Source organism: Diceros bicornis, chromosome 7 (assembly GCF_020826845.1).
Source record: "Diceros bicornis minor isolate mBicDic1 chromosome 7, mDicBic1.mat.cur, whole genome shotgun sequence".
Lineage (NCBI taxonomy): Eukaryota > Metazoa > Chordata > Mammalia > Perissodactyla > Rhinocerotidae > Diceros > Diceros bicornis.
In genome coordinates, this window is record NC_080746.1 from 7,030,568 (window position 1) to 7,051,919 (window position 21,352).

General features: G+C 37.5%; 1 protein-coding gene across 3 annotated transcripts in view; it reads left to right on the forward strand.

Moving 5' to 3' along the window:
• ARHGAP32 (Rho GTPase activating protein 32) overlaps window positions 1-21,352 on the forward strand; it is a 321,714-nt gene that overhangs the window by 282,373 nt on the left and 17,989 nt on the right. For all 3 annotated transcript variants that reach the window (XM_058544821.1, XM_058544819.1, XM_058544820.1), the window contains 3 exons: window positions 12,661-12,763; window positions 14,426-14,570; window positions 15,290-15,372. In XM_058544821.1, the coding sequence (XP_058400804.1) occupies window positions 12,661-12,763; window positions 14,426-14,570; window positions 15,290-15,372 (331 nt within the window). The remainder of the gene's footprint in view (window positions 1-12,660; window positions 12,764-14,425; window positions 14,571-15,289; window positions 15,373-21,352) is intronic.

The following is a 21,352-nucleotide window of genomic DNA, read 5'->3' on the forward strand; positions in this document are numbered from 1 at the left end:
ATTGTATTCTGGGGTCTGGAACCATGGCGAGCCACGTGCAAGTCCCCCCACAGCAAGGGAGGGGAAACTCTTATAGAGGGGAGGAGGAGGTTGAGAGGGCTGTTGTAAACAAGGAGTTCGAGATGTAGTGGCTCTCCCTTGGCTGAGTTGTAACAGTCTCTCATTGGCTGAGCTCCTTGCTGGTCAAAAAGAAGTCTGTCTTCTTCCTGTTGGGCTCCGCTGTTGATGTAGGGCTTGAGAGCTTTGCCTGTTGGCCTCCTGACTCCAGTTTAGTGAGGTTTCTGTTTATTAATTTCCGCATTTCCCCTTTTGATTGAGGTCTTTCTTTGAAAGCATTGCTGAGCAAGAGGAAGTTTTTTTCTGGTTTCAGCAGCCTTTTGTCCCTCAGTGCCAGAAAGGACCTTTCCTGCGTGTTGTGTCCCATCTCAGATGGAAAGTGCACAGATTGGAACCCTGTTGTGGCCACATTTGAGTAACAAGGAAGGGTAGATGGGAGAACTCTCAGGCATTTTTCTTTTCTAAAGTCCATTTGTTATCAAGATCATAGGCATTAGAGATCATCTGGAGTGTTATGTCATCGACAAAATTCCAACAGGCCTGGTCTGGACATCTTGGGAAAGCTGTCTCTTCAGATATCATCTGCTTCAATTTTGGGAACTCTTTATTTTCAGATCACCCGATGATGTGCAGGTCCAGTCAGGGTTTGGTGCTTTCTTTAGGTGTGTCACATGAATCCAAGAGTCCATTTCTTGGAGTTTTGTGGCACAAGGGTTGCTTCACAGTACCTGATAGGGGCCTTTCCATTCCGTTGAAGAGTGTCCATCTGGAGAGGTGTCTTTTTCAATAGACAAAATCTCCGTGTTGCAAGGTGTGATGCTTAAGGTCTTTATCTCCCTGGAGCACACTGTAAAAAGATTGCTCTACCAAAACATGATTTTATTTTTTCTCTCTCTCTCTCTCTTTTTTTTTTTTCTTTTTGTGAGGAAGATCAGCCCTGAGCTAATAACATCCATGGCAATCCTCCTCTTTTTGCTGAGGAAGACTGGCCCTGGGTTAACATCCGTGCCCATCTTCCTCTACTTTTTTTTTTAATATGGGACGCTGCCACAGCATGGCCTGAGAAGCGGTGCTGCATCAGTGTGCACCCAGGATCCAAACCCGGGCCGCCAGCAGCGGAGCACGCGCACTTAACCACTACGCCACGGGGCCAGCCCCAGAAACATGATTATTTTTAATAGAAGTAATTAGGCCTTTGCAATATTGGGGTATATCTCCTTTTATCAGCTGTGGGTGGAAAGAGCAGGAGCCAAATGCATTGGGTGTCTTGTCACTGTCTCGAAGGGCGAGAGTTTATAAGTTCCAAAGGAAGTGGATGTGAATCTGGCAATGCTTTTGGCCAAGGTATTTGGATGAACTGTAGAAACTTTGCCAATTGAGTCTTAATAATGCCATTAACATGTTTGACTAAACCAGAAGATTGAGGGTGATGATAAGCACAGTGAAAGTGTTATAAAACCAGCCAAATAGTGCAGACTTGTCCAAGTACCTGACCATTAAAATGGATTCCTTGATCACTGTGAAGCTCTAGAGGAGTTCCTCAGGTGGGATAATCCTTCCCAAAGGACTTTAGCCACAGAAGAGGCAGTAGCCTGTCTTCAAGGCAAGGCTTCAGTCCAGTTGGAAAATGTACAAACTGTGACTAAAACATATTTATATCCATGAGACAGGGAAGTTGTATGAAATCCATTTGCCCAACTTTGAATTGTCCATTAGGCAATTTAAAATGCCTGGGAGTATTATGAACAAGCTTCCCTGGGTTGTGTTTTGGACAAGTGGGACAAGTGAGGTTGGCACTTTTTGTGGCCTTGTTAGTATTTCCCCACCAATATTGATTCATAAATGTTATCATTTTGTCAGTAGACCAAGGGTTAAATGTGTGTACAGTGGGTTAGGAGTGGGAATTTTAGAGTCTCTGGTAGGACTGGGTTTTTATTTGGTCCAAACCAGAGCTTTCTCTTTTTATCAAACTGACAACTGTTGAATTTCCAATCTTATTTTTACTTTTCTGAGGCCAATTTTTGGGCTTCTTTAGCCAGTTTTTCTAAGTTATCATTTGGGGAAATATCCCTTTGGCCCGTGACAGAGATTTGGCCATTGTTGGTTCCTTTAAGAGCTGCATTTCTTGTGGAAATGTCAGCAAGGTGATTTTCTTTAGCTTCCAGAGAGTCAAGTTGAGAATGCCCCAGGACCTTAATAATAGCTAAAGCCGCAGGTAAAAGTATAGCATCCAATAATTCCTGAACATAGAGGCCATTTTTAATTTTATTTCTGCTGGAAGTAAGGAAACCATATTGCTTCCAAAACATTCCAAAATCATGAGCTACTCCAAAAGCATGTCTACTATCAGTGTAAATATTGACAGCTTTGCCCCTGGCTGAAGTACAAGCCCATGTAAGAGTGTATAATTCAGCATGTTGGGCTGGAGTAGTCATAGGTAAAGGTGCTGCCTCCATGATATCAAAAGGAGTTGCAGTAGCACACCCAGTGCAGTATTTGCAATTGTCACCTTTTAAATAAGAACCAACAGTAAACCATGAGAAGTCAGCATTACCCAAAGGAGTTTCCTGTAGATCGTCAAGAGGAGTCAGGAGGTAGTCCACCAGCGTTAAGCAGTTGTGAGGGACTTTGTTGGTAATGGAGGGGAGAAGAGTAGCAGGGTTAAGGTTATTACAGCGTAAAAGAGTTATGTGAGGAGCAGTTAGCAAAAGGATTTCATAGGAGGTCAGGCAGTTGACTGAAAAATGTTGAGTCTAGTGAGAATTCAGGAGGGCTTCTACTGCATGAGGCGCAAAAATGTTTAAAGGGATCCCACAGTCATTTTCTCGGTGGCCTTAACCAAAAGGACAGTGGCAGTAATGATTCCAGTGCAAGGGGTTATCCACTGCCACAGGGTCCAGTTGCTGGCCATAATACCCTCTAGTTTGATGGTGGTCCCTATAGGTTGATGGTGGTCCCCATGTTTTTGAGTGAGTACCCCAAGGGCATTCTTTTCCTTTTCATATACAGAAAGGAAAAAGGGAATCTGATAATTGAGATGTCCAAGGGCAGGTGGGTTTGTCAAACTCACCTTTAAGGCCTTAAAGGCTATGTCATCCTGTTCTTCCCATAAAATTACATCAGGGTTGTTATTCTTTAGTAAAACATATAGAGGCTTGGCCATAAGAGAGAAATTTGGAATCCAATTTCAGCGGTAACTAACTAGCTCGACAAAACCTCACAGTTGGTGCTTAGTCTGGAGTTTGGGGAAACTTAGGATATCATGAAGCCTATCTGTATTTAGGTGTTGCCCTAGTTCTGATATCAGATGCCCTAAATATCTAACCTGGGTTTAGGCAAACTGCAGTTTCTCTTTGGTGACCTTATATCCCTTTAAAGTATTATCCCTTAAAAGCATTAGCAAGTGGATGCTGTCTTCCTCTGAGGAGGCTTGAGAAAGAGAGCATAAAGAAGCAAATGTCCACGTATTGCAACAAAGTAGAACTCCTAGGGAACTTTATATCAACCAGATAAGCCTTCAGGATTTGTGAGAAATAAGGGCTCTCAGTAAAACCCTGAGGCATTAATGTCCAGGTGAATTGTTTTCCTTCCTAAGTGAAGGCAAAAGGTATTGACTAGCTTCATCCACTGGAATGCTAAAGAATGCACTATGTAAATCAATTACAGTAAAGAATTTGCTTCTAGTGGGAATGGATGTTAGTAGCATTATGAGAGTTAGGAACAACACGGTGTTGAGGGATAACAATGTGGTTTATTACTCTCAGAGGTCCTGGACAAACCTCCTTCCTTGGCCCTTGGGTTTTCTCACAGGTAAAATAGGAATATTCCAGGGGCTAGTACAAGGGATAATGAGGCCTTGATGCATGTAAACTTCTATTATGGGCTTTATACCTTGAAGGGGTTCTTTACTTACAGGGTATTGATTAATTCTGGGGAGAGGCTTTGAGGGATCTATTTGAATCTCGATGGGAGGTGCGCTGTGAATTTTACCAGTATCAGTTGGAGATTTGCCCATAAAGAGGGTGGTAGCTGATTCAGTAGGGATGAATGATCAGTGTTTCCAGAATCCGCTCTAGTGCCATGAGAGACGGAGCAAATAAAAGATGCCAAAGGGTCATTTAATTCACCTGGTTGCCTGTTTTGGTGACTACTGTCATATTCTAGAATTATTTCCCCATTTCGGGAGAAATTTCAGTATGATACTTTTCTAAGAAATCTCAGCCTAATAAATGAATAAGGGCAGAAGAACTAAGAAGAAAAGGGTGTGTGTCTCTGAAAGGATGTAGACAAAAAGGAATAGGTTTAAAGACAGGAACCTTTGAAGTTTATTAGAGATCCCCACTATCTGAGCTGTTTTAGTACTCCAGGTCAGGAGCTGCTTTACGGTAGTGGGGTTGAGCACTGAGAGTGTGACTCCAGTGTCCGGGAAGAAAGAGATTCCTCTCCAATCCGGAGAAATGTTTCTCCAAGCCAATTAAGGAGGAGGATTGGGAAGAGCCCCTGTAGTTCCTCGGAGCTCAACGCTGAGAATTTGGAGGACATTGGAAAGGCTGGTTTAGAGGGCTGAAGTTGCTTGAAGTGCTAAAATTTGTAACAGTCCAGGGTTGATTCCAGTGCCCTGGCTCTTTGCAATAATAGCAGAAACTAGGAGGTTTTGGTTTCTTTTAGGCGCCTTCATTTGCTGGAGTTGAAGATTAAGAATTTTAGCAGTCTTTTAGGTAATTCATCTAGGGTACGCGAGAGCTGGTTTGCTGGATTAACTAAATCTGGAGTTGCTCATTCCATCCTGCTCCTTTTACTAGAAGGGAAGGGTCCCAGATCAGTCCATTAATCAACATAGAGTTAAAAGCTACCCAGGTGGAATCAACGTCTGAAGGTAGACCATAATTTTCTTTAAAAACCATCTGAAGTCGATTGTAATAGTCATGAACAGGTTCATCATGTTTTTGTGCAGAAGCCTAAATTTTGTTCCAATCAGTAGGCTTTGGGAAAGTCGTAGGAATTGCCCGAAGAAGTTGTCTAGCAGTTGCCTGAGCCTGATCATACAACAAATCAGCAGGTTGGTCTCCTGGTTGTAATTCTAGAGACCTTTCAGGATTTTCCCAATTAGCAGTTTTCATCCAATGCTGGGCCTGGCCTTTACCAACAAGCATATGAACTAGCTGATATAAGTCAGATTGGTAAGGTCAAATGATTATATTAAATTGCTCAGCATATATGTGAGGATCTTAGGTTCCTTTGGGAAAATCCTTGACAATGGCTCACAGTTCAGCTTTAGTCCAGGGAATATAAGAAATTAAGGGTTTAGCCTTTGGATCCTCAGAAGGTTTAATTTTAAAAGGACAGGTTCTGACAGGTTCAGAGGAGGAGGGAGTGGGGAGAGGCTCAGGGAAAAGGGGAAGTTTGGTGAGAGAGTTAGTTTGGGGGAACTAAGGGTGTAGAGGAGGTGTAGATGGTGTAGAAGGGAAGGAAGATGGCACCAGAGGCGGGGCCAGAGCATGATGAGCTAGGGGAGAGGAACATGAGGCTTTGGAAGCCATTTCATCTTTCTTTAATTATTTGCCTCAGTTAATCTTAAAATTTTATTTTTCAAACAGGCAATTTTAGACTCCTGATAACGTTTGGAAGCCTCAAAATACCAATTGAAATAGGCATTCCATTCAGCTTTGGAAATTACAGAACTGTGGTTGTCCGGTTAGGTTTTAAGAAAAGTAAGGTTGGGGAGTTCAGAAGTTTCCCATGATGGCCATTTATATTCTAAATTACTTTTCGTTAAATTGGTCCATTTAGGTAGACATGTGCATGAGGAGTGACTGTGGTTTTTATGAACATAAAATTGGCCATGATCCCTGTGGGGGGGTGTGCCCTCAAAATATTTGGATAACTGGGATCCAGTTTCTTAGAGGTTTTTCTCTAGAGCAAAGGAGTAATTCTCAAACATGCTAAACAGCTCAGCCTGCTGGCCTAATACCAGCCATTTCCGTTAGAACAGTCAGTAAGGTGGACTGAAGGTTGAATCAATGCAATTCCAAAGAAACAGTCCAGTTCGAAAGGAAATCAACTGAAGTTTGGTCAATGCGGTTCTAAGGAACAGTTTGCTCCCAAGGGAGTCAGGCCAAAGGCTGGACCAGCACAGTTTTAATGAAACAATACAAAAATCAGACCAAAGGCTAGCACAGTTTCAGTATAAACAGTCCCATTCCAAAAGGAATCAGACCAAAGGCTAGCACAGTTTCAGTATAAACAGTCCCATTCCAAAAGGAATCTGACCAAAGGCTAGCACAATTCAGAGAGTCAGGCCAAAGAGCCACCCAAGTACTTGCAGACAAACAAGCCCTTAACCAGAAAAGGATGAAGCCTTAAAATAGTTCTGGAGGGGCCAGCTCCGTGGCGCAAGCGGTTAAGTGCGCGCGCTCCGCTGCGGCGGCCAGGGCTTCACCAGTTCCGATCCCGGGCGCGCACCGACGCCCTGCTTGTCGAGCCATGCTGTGGCGGCGTCCCATGTAGGGTGGAGGAAGATGGGCGCGATGTTAGCTCAGGGCCAGTCTTCCTTAGAAAAAAGAGGAGGATTGGCATCAGATGTTAGCTCAGGGCTGATCTTCCTCACACACACACAAAAACAAAATAGGTCTCGAATGAAGCCTGGAGAACCTCGACCTAATGAGGGCAGAAGCTGGGATCCAGGAAAAAGATTTACCCTCAAACTCCAGGGTCGACAGGAAAAGCACCGAGCTCAGTGGGTTCTCTTGTGGGTACCTCACCTGTTTGCTCAGCAGCCTCAGCTGAAGTCGTCAGGGGAGCTTCTGTGGACCTCCACATGGGCCACCAAAATGTTGACCTTAAAACAAATAGCTGGTTATTTCTCCAGCAAAAATGGATTTATTTGGGATCAGCAAATAATTGCAATTTGGGGTCTGCAACCATGGTGAGACACGTGCAAGTCCCCCTCAGCAAGGAGTGGAGAAATGCTTTTACAGAGAGGAAGAGGAAGTTCAGAGGCTATTGTAAACACAGAGTTTGAGGGGGGGGTGGCTTTTCCTTTTCTGAGTTGTGACAACCTCTCATTGGCTGAGCCTGCTGATCAGAGAGAGGAGGTCTGTCTTCTTCCTATCGGACTATTTTCAACATAAGGCGTGAGAGCTCCCCGTTTTGGCCTCCTGACTCCAATGTAATGAGGTTTCTTGTTTATTAATTTCCATAATGGATTAACTAAAATTTTTGTTAGGAAAGAGAATGGCTTTTAATATTAAAATGATTTATTAATTTGTCTTTGATTTAATAAATGTGTGAGGAATTAAAGTTAAGATTTTGAGACTTCATGTATACTCTATATGGTCTGTAACTACAGTTGCACCATTTGTGTGTGTGTATTTATATATATATAGACAGAGAGAGAGAGACTATTTTAAAGTCTAAATTAAGTAAAAATGAATATATATTATATGTAATATTTAAAGGCTAAGTGAAAACAATAATCATGAGGAAGAATGATATGTTTATATATTATATATATAATTGTGAGGAGAGATGAAATATACATATAGATAGCTATATAGATATAATTATATAGTGTGTATAGTCTTCTTTCTCATGATTATTCTGTTTTAGTTTGGACTTTAAAATAGTGTCCTTACTCTATATAAAATAGATTTTGTACCAGATTTTTCTAAGATGGAAGCTCATAGCAGAATAATGTTTTGCTAAGTGACTCATTCTCTGAATTATTTTCCTAGTGAATAATCAACTTTATGGAGAGATTATCCTGTTATACTTTCTAAACTTTTGAGTACCTCCCTGTTGGAGCAAGTGACAAACCTGGCCTATTTCTTCTATACAAAGTGTTGCAAGAAATCATGTAGGAGTGCAACAAGGTGTTTTTTAAAAAACTCTCTTATTTGTGATCCCTGGTGCCAGGATTCTCTCAGGATGATCTTCCAGAGTTTCAGCTACCACAAACTACAATTGTGTTGATTAAAGATTATATCACGGTTATCTGTATAACTGATGTTTTAAAAATCTGCCCGCATAGTACGTTTTTGTGAATAGATCAGACTAATTTGTCATTTACATGGGCATCCTTAATTATAAAGTCAAAAAATTTTTTATCTTAGTTACTTTTTGTATCGCTTTTTCTTTTTGTATTTTTTAATATCTCTTTTTGTTCAACCTTGCTTAGATGTGATCATTAATATGCAGGAGTGTTTTCCAGTTTGTTCTGCCGTTCTCATTAGCTTTCAAACATCAATTCAGCAAGTTTTAGTTGTATTTAGAAGTTTTGGGCATTTCCATTCTTAGTAAGTATGGTAGGAGAGGACAGATGCCAGTATGTCATTTCTTTCTGAAAAATAACAGATTTAGTAACTGCAGTGTTCATGCGTTCCCTAACTGTGATAAAATCTATTCTGGTAGAACAGAGAGTTTTCTAGTGTCATTGATTTTTTCATAGGGCTTGTTTTATTTACTGCACATATTTGACAACAAATTTCCTTAACGTGAGATTTGAAATGAGATTGCTTAAAAAAAAAAGTGAGAACTTTGTAGAAAACTAGGTAAAATTATATTTGGTACAAAATATAAAAAATATTTTAAAACTCAGGATGAGGAGGGGCCGGCCCGGTGGCATAGTGATTAAGTTTGCGTGCGTGCTCCGCCCCGGTGGACCTGGGGTCACGAGTTTGGATCCTGGGCGCGGACCTACACACCGCTCATCAAACCATGCTGTGGCAGAATCCTGTATGCAAAATAGAGGAAGATTGGCACAGATGTTAGCTCAGGGCCAATCTTCCTCACCAAAAAAAAAAAAAAGAAAGAAAGAAAACAAAACAAACAAAAAACAACTCAAGGTGAGGAAACTGTTGCCTGAACGTATTTCTGTGTTTGAGGTTATTTGACCCTCTCAGCAAGAGGCCTTTTGTTTTTTTTTAAACTATAAATATACAGGAATTTTATAATCAGAGCACACTGGAAGGAAACAAGGCCCAAACAACCCCTGAAGTTAATCCTTTAGGTATCATATTTGCCTAACCAAAAATTATGATGCACATTCTAATAAGAAACACTGTGTCAATGTACTCCTAGCCTGGAAGCCAACACCCTGAGAATGGAACTGGACTTTTTAATCTGTGTTAGAGAATGCTTGCGTGATTCCTGGCATTTAGAAGGGATCTAATAAATGATTGATGAATGAGTGAGTGAATGAACGAATGAATAAATGAGGAGAAAATCACAGAAATGAAACCAAAGTGTCCAGAAAAATAAAAGACCAATTCTTGTCACACTTATCTCCTACTTCTTCAAGCCATAATTCTTATCTGAAGCTTTGTCAGTTTTAATTTAAATATTTACTTTTTTATTGTATTGTCATATGATATAAAAAAATACTAAAAATATTAAATAAAAGTGGATCAGAAGTATATTATTTGGAGAGTGTGGGAATAGTTTTTAAAGTCTTATCCCCTTTTGGAAGAACTGTTTTGGTGGTTTCTAATGTTATGTTTTGACTGGTTCATTATTTAATGTGCAGTTGACTGGTTTGTTAGATTGTTTGGGGGGGAAAGTGGCTAATAAGATGCCTTTTTAAAATTTGGGTTTCTTCCAATAATACATTGGGTTTCCATATTGCTTTTTTATATGTTAGTGAAGAAATAAACCATGTCTTTTCTCTTTTTATCTTCTGACACTGTTCTTCAGTTTCTACTCTCTTTTCTTCAAAATGAAAGTTTATGCTTTTCTCTTTCATTTTGCTTCCTATTTTAATTAAATGTCTCATTTGTCTCTCTTAAAATTCTAAGTAATAGCAGTATTCAGTTATGTAATTTTATTTATTAAGCCCTATTATTTGATTATTTTGTGGACATTCAGTCCTTTTACCCAGGGAACATAAAATAAAGAAACAATTTAGATGTTTTCCATGAAGTATTATGTCTGTAGAAGCTTAGCTATATTATTAAGGAGAGACTTCTGATTCCCAGTAATTTCAAAGTTTACAGAGAACATAAGCAGGTATAAATCTAATATCGCAAGGTTGTTAAGAGTCTCAGGAAAGTTAGCTATACTTTATTTTTTAATGGATGATAGCTTATTTTTATGGAAACTCTCTAATGCCTGCTAGGAGAACCTGATAATGTAGAAACAAAACCCTGTGCTCTGAAGAGTTTTCTTCAAGGCAAACCTTTTCTGCGTTTGGGTGAGTTAGCATGCTAACTTGGAGCATGCATAATGAGAAGCATCTTTTAAGGAAAAAAATTAAAGCTTTGTTTTTCTTTAAGTAATTATATTAATTATTCCAATAATTTCTCAATATATTTCCTTTGAAGTGGGTGATTGAAATTTTCCAACCCCAAATTTTATTATTCTACCTCTAGTTTGTAGGATAGAAACCTAAGGCACTGAGATTATCATTGATGGAACAATATTAGAAATAGGCCTCAAGCTCATAAAGATACTTTAAATTTTGCATATCATTTTGACATAGAGATTGCTTATAGTATAAAGTCAGTTCACAAAAAGTACCCAACAGTTCTGCCTGCCCTTCATCTCAATGACATAAACATATTCCGTTTCTTGTTACTAAAATTCTTGAATGTTTTTAGAGATAGAAATTATACATTTGAAAATGAATACAGTTCCATATGAAAACAAAAATCCCTACTCTGCTGACTTGGTCAGATAACTTTGTCAGGCTCATGGGGTACCTGTAGATTAAATTCATTCGCTAGTTTTCTATATTGTGTCAGGACAGTGCTCCTGGATTTTGAATATTCAAAGATGAACGAAGCATGATTTTTGCCTTTTGAGAACCTAAGAAGGCGTAATAGTTGTGTAAACAAATAAATAATAACAATGACATAGTTCTATGGGCAGGTACCTAGAACATAGTGCTGCATCTACCTCTACTTGGGGATTTTCAAAGAAGGCTTGCTTAAAAGTGATAGTTCAGTTGGGTTTTGAACAAAGCCAAGAGTTTTCTATATGGAGATGGCTGTAGAGGGAGACTCTGGGTAGAGGAAATTTTTTTGTGAGGGAGTTATAGAATGGCTGGTTTGTATGGCAGAAGATGAGACTTCACTGGCCTCGAGTTGTGAAATATGGAAGGTGATAACAATAAAATAAGTGCTAATTTGTGAGGGACCTTATATTCCAGGCAGTATATTGCCATAGTTAAAAATTGGCTCTGTACTTAGACTGCCTGAGTTAGATCTCATTTCTGCCATTTGTTTCCTCCTTGCCCTTGGATAAAACTTTCTCTCTCTAGGACTTAGTTTACTCTCTGTAAAATGGGGATAATGATAGAACTTTCCCGTAGGATTTCTGTGAGAATTAAGTGAGTATCCATTACAAAGCGCTTAGCTTGGCACACATTACATGCTGAGTAATATAGCTGCTTTTTAAAACTCTTATTCAAAACTAAGGAGTTTGTTTTAAATGTAAGTTACGGGATCTGACAATTTAAAAGACAGAATGCAGGAAGGACAACAAAAGGCAGGAAAATGAAAGAGAAGTCTGTTGTAATAATAAAGGAATGATATATACTGTAAGTGACATAACATGAGCTAAAATTATCTTATTAAAATAGCTTAATTGTTTCATTTGCCTCTCTGAATGTTTTATCCATAGTTATAGTAGTCTTTTTGTTTTTAGTTATAATAGTCTTTTGCAGACCAAATAATGTTCTTCCAAGCACTTCTTTTCAGGGATTTTAACTATCAAATGAACATAGTTACTCAAGTCTTTAAATTTATCCATCTGCATGGCAAAACAAATAAAGTTCAAATTTCAGCTATTGTAAATTTTTGAATTTTTATAAAATTTTTTTTATCATACTTTGAATGTTCTTTTCTAGACTGTAGGCCCAGAATAGACTGTAGGCCCAGAATAGCTGTCCATTTGTGTCAGATGAGAGGTAACCAGAGAGAGTCCACTTCTTTTCTTTCTACTTATTGTTATAGTGCCCTTTAGGATGAGCTGATAATATTAACATTAGTAATTTTAATGTAAATATAGGCAGGAAATTAGAAGATTCCATCTACTTGAAATTACTTTGACCTTTGCATTATGTTGGTGTTTTGTTTATTGGCTAAAATTAGAATTAGCATTAACTATGAAAAGATAAAAGAAACTTTTTTTAAAAAAGTGAAAAATTGCAGCACTTGGAGGCAGTTATCGTGTTGGGATAAGCATTTAACTTTGTATATCCATTTGTTGTGTATGAAATTCAGCTAAAGGGCTATATTATTATTATTTTTTTAATCTAGTATGGTGTTAGGACTAAACAGTTCACCTTACTGTTGTAACATGATCTAAATGAGTCTACTACAGAAGATCTTAGAGAGACTATCCTAATAACGAATGAACTGTTTGACCCAACTAAACATAACAAGGTAGAGCCAGTCTTTATTATTCAGGAACCAGTTATCTAGTTTAGATATGAAATTAAGTAAATATGCCCTCATCATTTTTTGTAGTAGATTAATCTCTGCCTCTTACAACTTTACTTTACAAATGTTATTTTGGTTATGAAAGCTAAGACATTCTCATTTTTTGGTGACTTTGTTTCCACTAAATACTCCCAATTTAATGCATGTCTTTAAAAATTCTCTTTAGTACCCCAGGTTCTTCAAAGTTGTACAGCATTCATTGAGAGATATGGCATCGTGGATGGAATATATCGTCTCTCTGGAGTTGCCTCCAATATCCAGAGACTGCGGTAAAACCTTATATGGCATTTTCTTTTTCGTTCTTATTCAAATTTATTAAAATGACATTATTTCAAAATTAAGACACATTGATAACCATAATTTTCAGTAAGATAGTTTAGATAAAGTAGAAATAATTCCATATTCTTCTCGGTATATATTTTTCTAAATGCCGCTTCATTTGCAGTATCAGAAAACCATGTCCCCTTAACCTCTTCAATACTTGTATTTTGTCTCTTTACAATTTTTGAAGATTTTAGCAAATCGAGTGTGAACCTATGACAACCATGAGAGATGAAAATTTACATTATAACAGAATTATTCTTGAGCTCTTAATCAAAATTGATGAAACTTTTTCTAGGTCTACTTTGACCCTACTTCTGTTGTATATGCTCAAGTGTGCATGTGTTACGTATCCCACATCCTCTCCCATTATCTTTTCAGAGACAAAAACAGTGGTATCCTTTACACCAGCAATAGAAATTTTATTTTTGCTTAGTATCTTAGATTCTAGTCTATTCTTTTTTTTTTTTTTTTTTTTTGTGAGGGAGATCAGCCCTGAGCTAACATCCGGGTTAATCCTCCTCTTTTTGCTGAGGAAGACTGGCTCTGAGCTAACATCTATTGCCAATCCTCCTCCTTTTTTTCCCCAAAGCCCCAGTGGATAGTTGTATGTTATAGTTGCACATCCTTTTAGTTGCTGTATGTGGGACGCGGCCTCAGCATGGCTGGAGAAGCAGTGCGTCGGTGCGCGCCCAGGATCCGAACCCGGGCCGCCAGTAGCGGAGCGCACGCACTTAGCCGCTAAGCCACGGGGCGGGCCCTCGTCTCTTCTTAATATGTGATTATCCTTTATTTTTCACTGTGGTGCATGGTAATTGCCATTATTCTATAGTGATTTTAATATTCTAATTGACCACAGAGCTCAGCTCTATTTTCAGGAATACATGTTTGGAAAAAACTTAAATCGATTCTTGTTCTAAAGACAGTTTCAGTCCTTAGTTTCAGATGCAGCAAATCTCATATTCAGGTTGTCGACATACACTAATCCTTTTGGTGCATAAGTGGTCTCATGCCTGTAGTGACATTAACCTTCTGGAGAGTGAGCTTAATCTGCCTTAGTATTCTGAGCACAATTTTTATTTCACTCACTTTAATGCTACAGATTTTACTGTCTATTAAAATTTGGTGTTAACGGGAATTGCTTTATATTGTTTCTGGCTTCCTTATCCCTCTTCAATAAAGCATTCCTAAACTATACTTCTTGTATCTGAGGAATTTCTGTACATGGTTGTTCATGTACCAGCTGCCACTCTACCCTACTTTCCAGAATTGCCAAAATATTGAGTATTCAAACCATTAGGAATTAGGAGTCCTGTTTTCAGATCTCTATGTTGAGTTGTTCATTCATATGTATTGCAGAGATTGTTCTCCATTTTAGTATTAAAGCTATGCCCTTAATTTGCATGTAGAAAAACACTTGTCTTATGATCAGACATCAATTACTGCTGAAGTCCAAGTATAGCTTACGTGAAATGGAATCATTTGAAGAAAATAATAACTCATTGAGGTGGAGGTTAACGCTTTGGGCCTTTGCTTTCTGTTTTAAAGTCATATATTTGCTTTTCCTTCAATGAAATAATTTTATTTTGTTTCTCTTCTGTCTTTGTTAGCCATGAATTTGACTCTGAACACGTCCCCGACCTGACAAAAGAGCCATATGTTCAAGACATCCATTCCGTGGGCTCCCTCTGTAAGCTGTATTTCCGAGAGCTCCCAAACCCCCTGCTCACCTACCAGCTGTATGAGAAATTTTCTGTGAGTACAAGTTACTTTTTTTTTTTTTTTTTTTTTTTTTTTTTTGTGAGGAGATCAGCCCTGTGCTAACATCTGCCAATCCTCCTCTTTTTTTGGCCGAGGAAGACGGCCCTGGGCTAACATCCGTGCCCATCCTCCTCCACTTTATATGGGTCGCCGCCACAGCATGGCTCGCCAAAGCAGTGTGTCGGTGCGCGCCCGGGATCCGAACCAGCGAACCCCGGGCCGCCACAGCGGAGCGCGCGCACCCAACCACTTGCGCCACCAGGCCGGCCCCCAAGTTACTTTTAAATCAAGTTCTTTTCGGAGTTTTGTTGTGGTTTTGTTCAAAATGTGTAAAAATTGGTTTGGTCACATAAGAAATAGTTCTGTGACTAAAATGGCTCGTTTAAAGAAAACAAAGAACAGTTATTGCTAGCTAGTCTGTGGTCTTTGTTGTTTTCACATTGTCCTTCTTTTAGTTTCTGACTTTGAGCCACTAATCTTATCACCCTTAATATTGGTTACCATAAAGTTTCTAAGTTATCTTTTAATAGATTTCAATGTCCACATAGTATGGAAACAAAGTTTATTTCCTTGATACTATATGGTGTTTCCTTGTCGTTCAGCATCAAAGAGGAGAGAGAATTAATCTCCGAGTGAAAACTGAATTGTATGTGAAGAACTTTCGTTTTTACCAACAAAGCCTACCAGTTTATTTTGCGTTATGATTGTTACAGGATGCTGTTTCAGCAGCAACTGATGAAGAAAGGCTGATAAAAATCCATGATGTCATCCAGCAGCTCCCCCCTCCACACTACAGGTAAACCACAGGCTTTAAAATACTGGCCAACAGTAGAAGTCAGTTGATGTGTAAAAGTGGTTTTTCTTTAGATTTCTAGCTATTTAAATTTTCTTGGAGTTCTAACTATGTAAACTTTCATTTTTCCATACATTTGTATTTATTTGTCTTTGTATCCCCAGGTCCTGGCACAATGGTTGGCATCCAGTAGGCACTTAATAAGTGTTGAATGAATGAATGAATGAATGAACAAATAGATGGTTGACTAAATCTGTTTGTTTTTTGAGTCACTGAGGCATATTGCTGAAGGTACTGGGGTGTATGACCACAAGTGTGAATACTTCACTTGTGAAGTACTTGAATCCAAAACATGGATACAGCATTGGGTGCCTGTTTACTTGTTTCCTTTTTTCCAGCCCTCTTTTCTTTTTCAAAAAGCGTCGAAGCTACATAGAATTGCAAAATCTAGCAAGTGTCTCAGAATTCTTCATGAGACTCTCAGATGATCTGTAAACCTGTGTTTTGTTTTACTTTAGGTTTTATTGTTGTTTATTGGTTTGTTAATATTGCTACTTTTTAAAATTCAATTTAATTTATATGTTGGTTTGGACTCTCAGAAATATTTTTGCTTATATCTGAGAAGACCAGAACAAAATTGAGGATGACTGCTCTTTAGTGAAAGAAAACAGCATAAATCGTGGATTATAGTATGCAAAAAAGCAAAAGATAAAATTTTTAGATTTCAGTTATTGACAAGAAATTAAATTCAGTAGATGTTTTAGTAATACACATGTTAAGTAATTTACTGCTAATTTTTTCAAAATGACATTGTTCATATATATATTTTAAAAATCAGCACTAGATTTGGCACTAAATCAACACTAAAATTTTTAATCAACATTAAAAATCAACACTTTTTTAGTCAATACTATGGCTATACATGCATGATAGTCAAGAGGCAGAAGGTGGCTTAGCATTGACACATTGTCCTATTAATGTAGCCTGTCTTAAGAGGAATGTGAGGAACTTAAAGAGGTCTTAAGGACCCGTAGAAGAGGGAAAAAAAAAAAAAAAAAACAACACTCAAAAGAGCTTTTGTGAGGCAAGCTCAAGAAATTTAGGTATTTAGCCCTGAAAAAGAAGGCTGAGGAGATAAGTCTGATCAATAAACAGTTATTAAAGATTATCTTTGAGGGAGAAGAGAACTTTTTTTTAACTTAATCAGAAAAAGAAACCTAGTGCAGTTTAAGAATATTGGCTTTGATAGATAAACCTGACTTTGAATTTCCAGCTTCATCACTTACTAGCTGTGTGACTTCTCTAAGCAAATATCTCCGTATCTGTAAAAAGAATACTAATACCACCTGAAGAGGATTTTTTAAAATATTAAAATGAGATCAAATGTATGAATGAGTCTGACCCTTACTATTTTTGTTTAATATAAAGCATAGCAAGACAGATTGATTAAAGCCAAGACTTCTCAAGTTGGTGGTTTTACATGAGGTACTATGTACATCTGTCTTTTTTCTCTAAACTAAAAAAAAATGATCAGTATAATATATGTACATAGTTTTAAAAAATCAAATGCCTGCACAGCTGACACTGACAAACAGCAGTCTCCTGCTGCACACCTCCCCGTTCTAATTTCTCTTTCCTAGAAGTCATCATTCTCAACTCTTTCTTCTGGAATTTACTCCTCTGTTTCTAAATAGCATGCTTATGTTTTCATTTCTTGATTTTTCATTTTTAAATATTATTTTTTGCCTTTTTATGGTAAATGAGGACTTAGCTCTCTTGTAACCACCCCCTGTCCCGTAGCACACAAACACAGACCTCGTCTTCTCTCATCTTCATAGTCTAGTTATGGCAGCGTTGGGAGTTAAATCAGTGTTCATTGTCCACATTGTAATAACTATGTAACTGTCATTCACAACTGCATCCAACAGTGTACTAGAATTACATTTCCTTTCTGGGATAACTTTGCGTGTTTTTGTGGAGCGATTGCCCATTTTTGGCTTACTAAGTTTATGTTTATCACTAGTTTATCCCTCAAACTCTCTAACAGAATTATAGATGTTCTTTTGGTGTGTTCAAACATATCAAGCAACTCCCCCCGCCCCCCGTGAAAACATCACTCCTGGGGCCTTCTGTCCCACTAATAATTGTTCTCTAAATCTACAACCCAGCTGTCAACCCTTTACCCTCGTCCTGGAAATCTCCTTCATGACTCCTTCGTAAGTTAGAGCTCTTCTTTTCTGGATCTCTTGCTGTCATCTTCCTTGTTTTTACTCCCTGCTTTTGTAGTATATCTTTGGTAGCTTTCTGAGAAAAGGAAGCTTTTCTTTGGTATGAAAATGCTCCTATTCTGCTCTTGCATTTTGTTGATAGTTGGCTATAACATTTTAGTCTGTAAATAATTTTTTCCCGTAGTTTTGATGGTATTACACCATTGTCATCTAAGCAAAAATACTGCAACAAAGTCTGATACTAGTCTGCCTCTTTTTTATATGACCGATTTTGTTTTGTTTATATCCTTTCTGCATGCTTTTGAATTTAAAACATACCTCGTGGTCAGTTTTCACATTGACTGATTTTGGAATGGTTTCGTTTTCATTCTTTGCTCTGGGCACTCAGTGGGCCTTTTCCATCTGGAAACTTCTGAGAAATTTTCCCGTATTATTTTCTTGATGGCTCTCATTGCAACTTAAACCCCATCCCTTTTCTCTATTCTCTTTCTGGAATGTTACAACTATTGAACTAACTCTTATTTTCTCACCTTTGTCAATTTCCACATATGGATTTCCCCCAGTCTATCTCTTGATTTAAAAAAAATTTATTTCTAAGAACTAACCAACTGCCTGCCTGCCTGCCTGCCTGCCTTCCCTCCTTCCCTCCCTCCTTTCCTCCCTCCCTCCCTCCCTCCCTCTGCCATTTCTCTCTCCCTCCATTTTTTTCTCTGAATGTTCCTACTTTATAGCATCCTATTCTTATTTCATGGGTATAATCTCTTCTCTCTATGAGAATATTATTGGTAATTGTAGGTTTTGTTTTGTTTTAAATTGTTCTGTGCTCATCACAGTATTTGTTTTTTCATTTGGCAGCTCACCAATATCAAGACTTCGCAAAGTATTCAACTGAGGTTTTATAGAAGCAAGAAACAAAAATTCTTTTTTTAAAAAAAATCATGTTTTATAAATGTTGATAGCGTTTAACACAATTATGAATTAAAATAACCTTGCATAAACAGTTATAGAAACACTTAAAATTGGCTTTAGATAACCTTGTAATTCAAATAATCTTAGTCAAAGTGTTCGGGGATACCACAGAGAAACCCATCAGCCAAAAAACTTATTGTGCCTTGGACACCAATCAGTACATTTTACAGAGAGAATTTGAGAGTATTGGTTAATCTCTGGGTGAATTAAGAGGACATCAGTAAGAAGAGACTTTATCATATGTATAGAGTATATATGTGTGTATATATATATACACACATATATATCATTTTTAGAGTATATATAGCATATATGTATAGTGAAGTACATATATCTCCTATATATTTTATATAAATAAATCTCCAACCATATGTTTTATTTATATATCATATATTTATCCCTTGCTGTGTAATACATTTATATCCCCTACTATATATAATATCTATATATTATAGACATTATAATGTAGGGACTTTGGAGCCAAACTGCCTGTATTAGCTGTGTGACCTTGTGACCTTGGGCAAGTGCCTTTGACTCTCTGGACTCAGGTTCATTGTTTGTAAAATAGAGATAATAGTACTTTTCTCATAGGATTGTTATGAATATTAAAGGTAAGCATTTAGAACAAGGCCTGTTAAAAAGTACTATTTGTATGAGTTAATTACCGTTATTGTCATCATTATTATCTGTTATGTATATCCATGTATTAACTTTACTCTATTATATGTTTTATCTATATACACATACAAACATAAGTGTGTGTGTGTGTGTGTATATATATATATATACTCACACACATATATATCTCCTACTGTATTGATATGTATAACTTTTCTACTATATTATGTTTATCTACTCTACTATAATTGTATTGTTATTTCCTCTACCATAGTATATATTCTCCCTTATTACATAGATATAGATATTTCTCAATAATATATAAATATTTCCCCTCCTAATTATATATATAGCTTCCTTGCTATCTGTCAATTTAATCTTCCCTATTGAACATTATATACCTATCCTGCTATATATTATATATTGTATATATATCCTACTATGTGTTTTTTTATATATACTGTATTGCCTATTTTAACCCCTGTAAAACACAAGCTCCTTGAGGTCATGAATTCTGCCTTGTTTGTCACTGTATTCTCAGCATAGAACCTTGCACATAGTAAATGCTCAAAAATATATATTGCACATACATTTTATATATTTTGTACATTATGTATTTTATAGCTTGCTGGTATATGTGTATCTATATATAGTACTGTATGTATATCCTAATATTACCCTATCTCCTAATTATGTTATAGTAGCTACCATGTATGCCCACCTGTTTTTTTTTTGTGAGGAAGATCAGCCCTGAGCTAATATCCAAGCCCAATCCTCCTCTTTTTGCCAAGGAATATCGGCCCTGGGCTGACATGGGTGCCCATCTTCTTCTACTTTATATGGGACGCTGCCACAGCATGGCTTGACAAGCCAGTGTGTCAGTGCACGCCTGGGATCTGAACCTGTGAACCCCAGGCCACCGAAACGGAGTGCATGCACTTAACTGCTATGCCACCGGGCCGCCCCCACCCCCACCTGTTTTATGTATAATGTTTACTATACGCATATGTCCTACTCTCCGTTATGTACAATTCCTTGTCATGTATCTTCTGCTATATAATGAATTTTTATATTCTAGCTTCTTCTATATAATTTGTGTGAATTTATATATATTCCAACTTTATATATCTCTTTTGATCCAGACTTTTTAAGATTTTAACATTTACATTTCCTAATTCCTTAAATGCTCTTGAAAAACAAGATTTTTAATAGTGTTCTCTCCATGTGGATGGTCCATATGTTATTTAATCTTTTCCCCAGTTTCCCTATTTAATCTGTTTATGTGGTAGAGATTCTTTCTCAATTTTTAACATTACTATGAGGACCATTTATATGAATCTTTTTGAGAATCTAGATTATTTTTTAGGATAAAGACCTGATAGTGGAATTCTTGGAAATGAAAAGATACTAAAATTTTCTTCCCCCTATACAGGAATTTCCAAATTGTATTCTCTGAAAGTTTATGCAATTTGCACTTTGCTGAATTATGACAATGCTCATTTCATGGCACTCTGACTAAAATTCTCCATTAGCTTTTAAAAACATCTTTACAATTAGATATGTGAATAAAATGGTATCTTTGGTTTTTTAAATTCGCATTTCTTTTAAAATACATTTCTGAAATACTTTAATCTTTCCCTTCTTTCATCCATGCCCCCCACTCCAAGTAATAAAATTTTATATTGTTTTCTAAGCGCATTTCTCAAGCTTCCCTCCTCTACATTGTCTCCAGGCCAGCTTCACTTCTATCTGTCGATCGATCTTTCCTTATTTAACTATGTACAGGAGGGACAAAGGATCACCATTTTTACTGTAGAGCAGCTACAGTAGATGCTGCTGACTGAGCAGAGACTTGGGAGCTAAGCTGACCTTGATTCAAATCCCAGCACTGTTTGTCTGTGTAACCTGGGCAAACCTTGGCTTTCTCCTGCATGAAGTGGGGAATGGTAATACTGCTTGTTAGGGCTATTGTGAGAATTAGAGGAGATTCCCTATAAAAGCATCTTGAACAGTGCCTCTAGCTGTTATCTTCCTTTTCTTCTCAACTTCATGTTAGGCTCATCTGAATCTTTGAAGGTTATATGTTGACTACAATTTAACTTTCGTTACTGTTTCAAATAATATTCTTAAACTTCTGTCTCCTATTCATCATCTTTAATAGTGTTAAG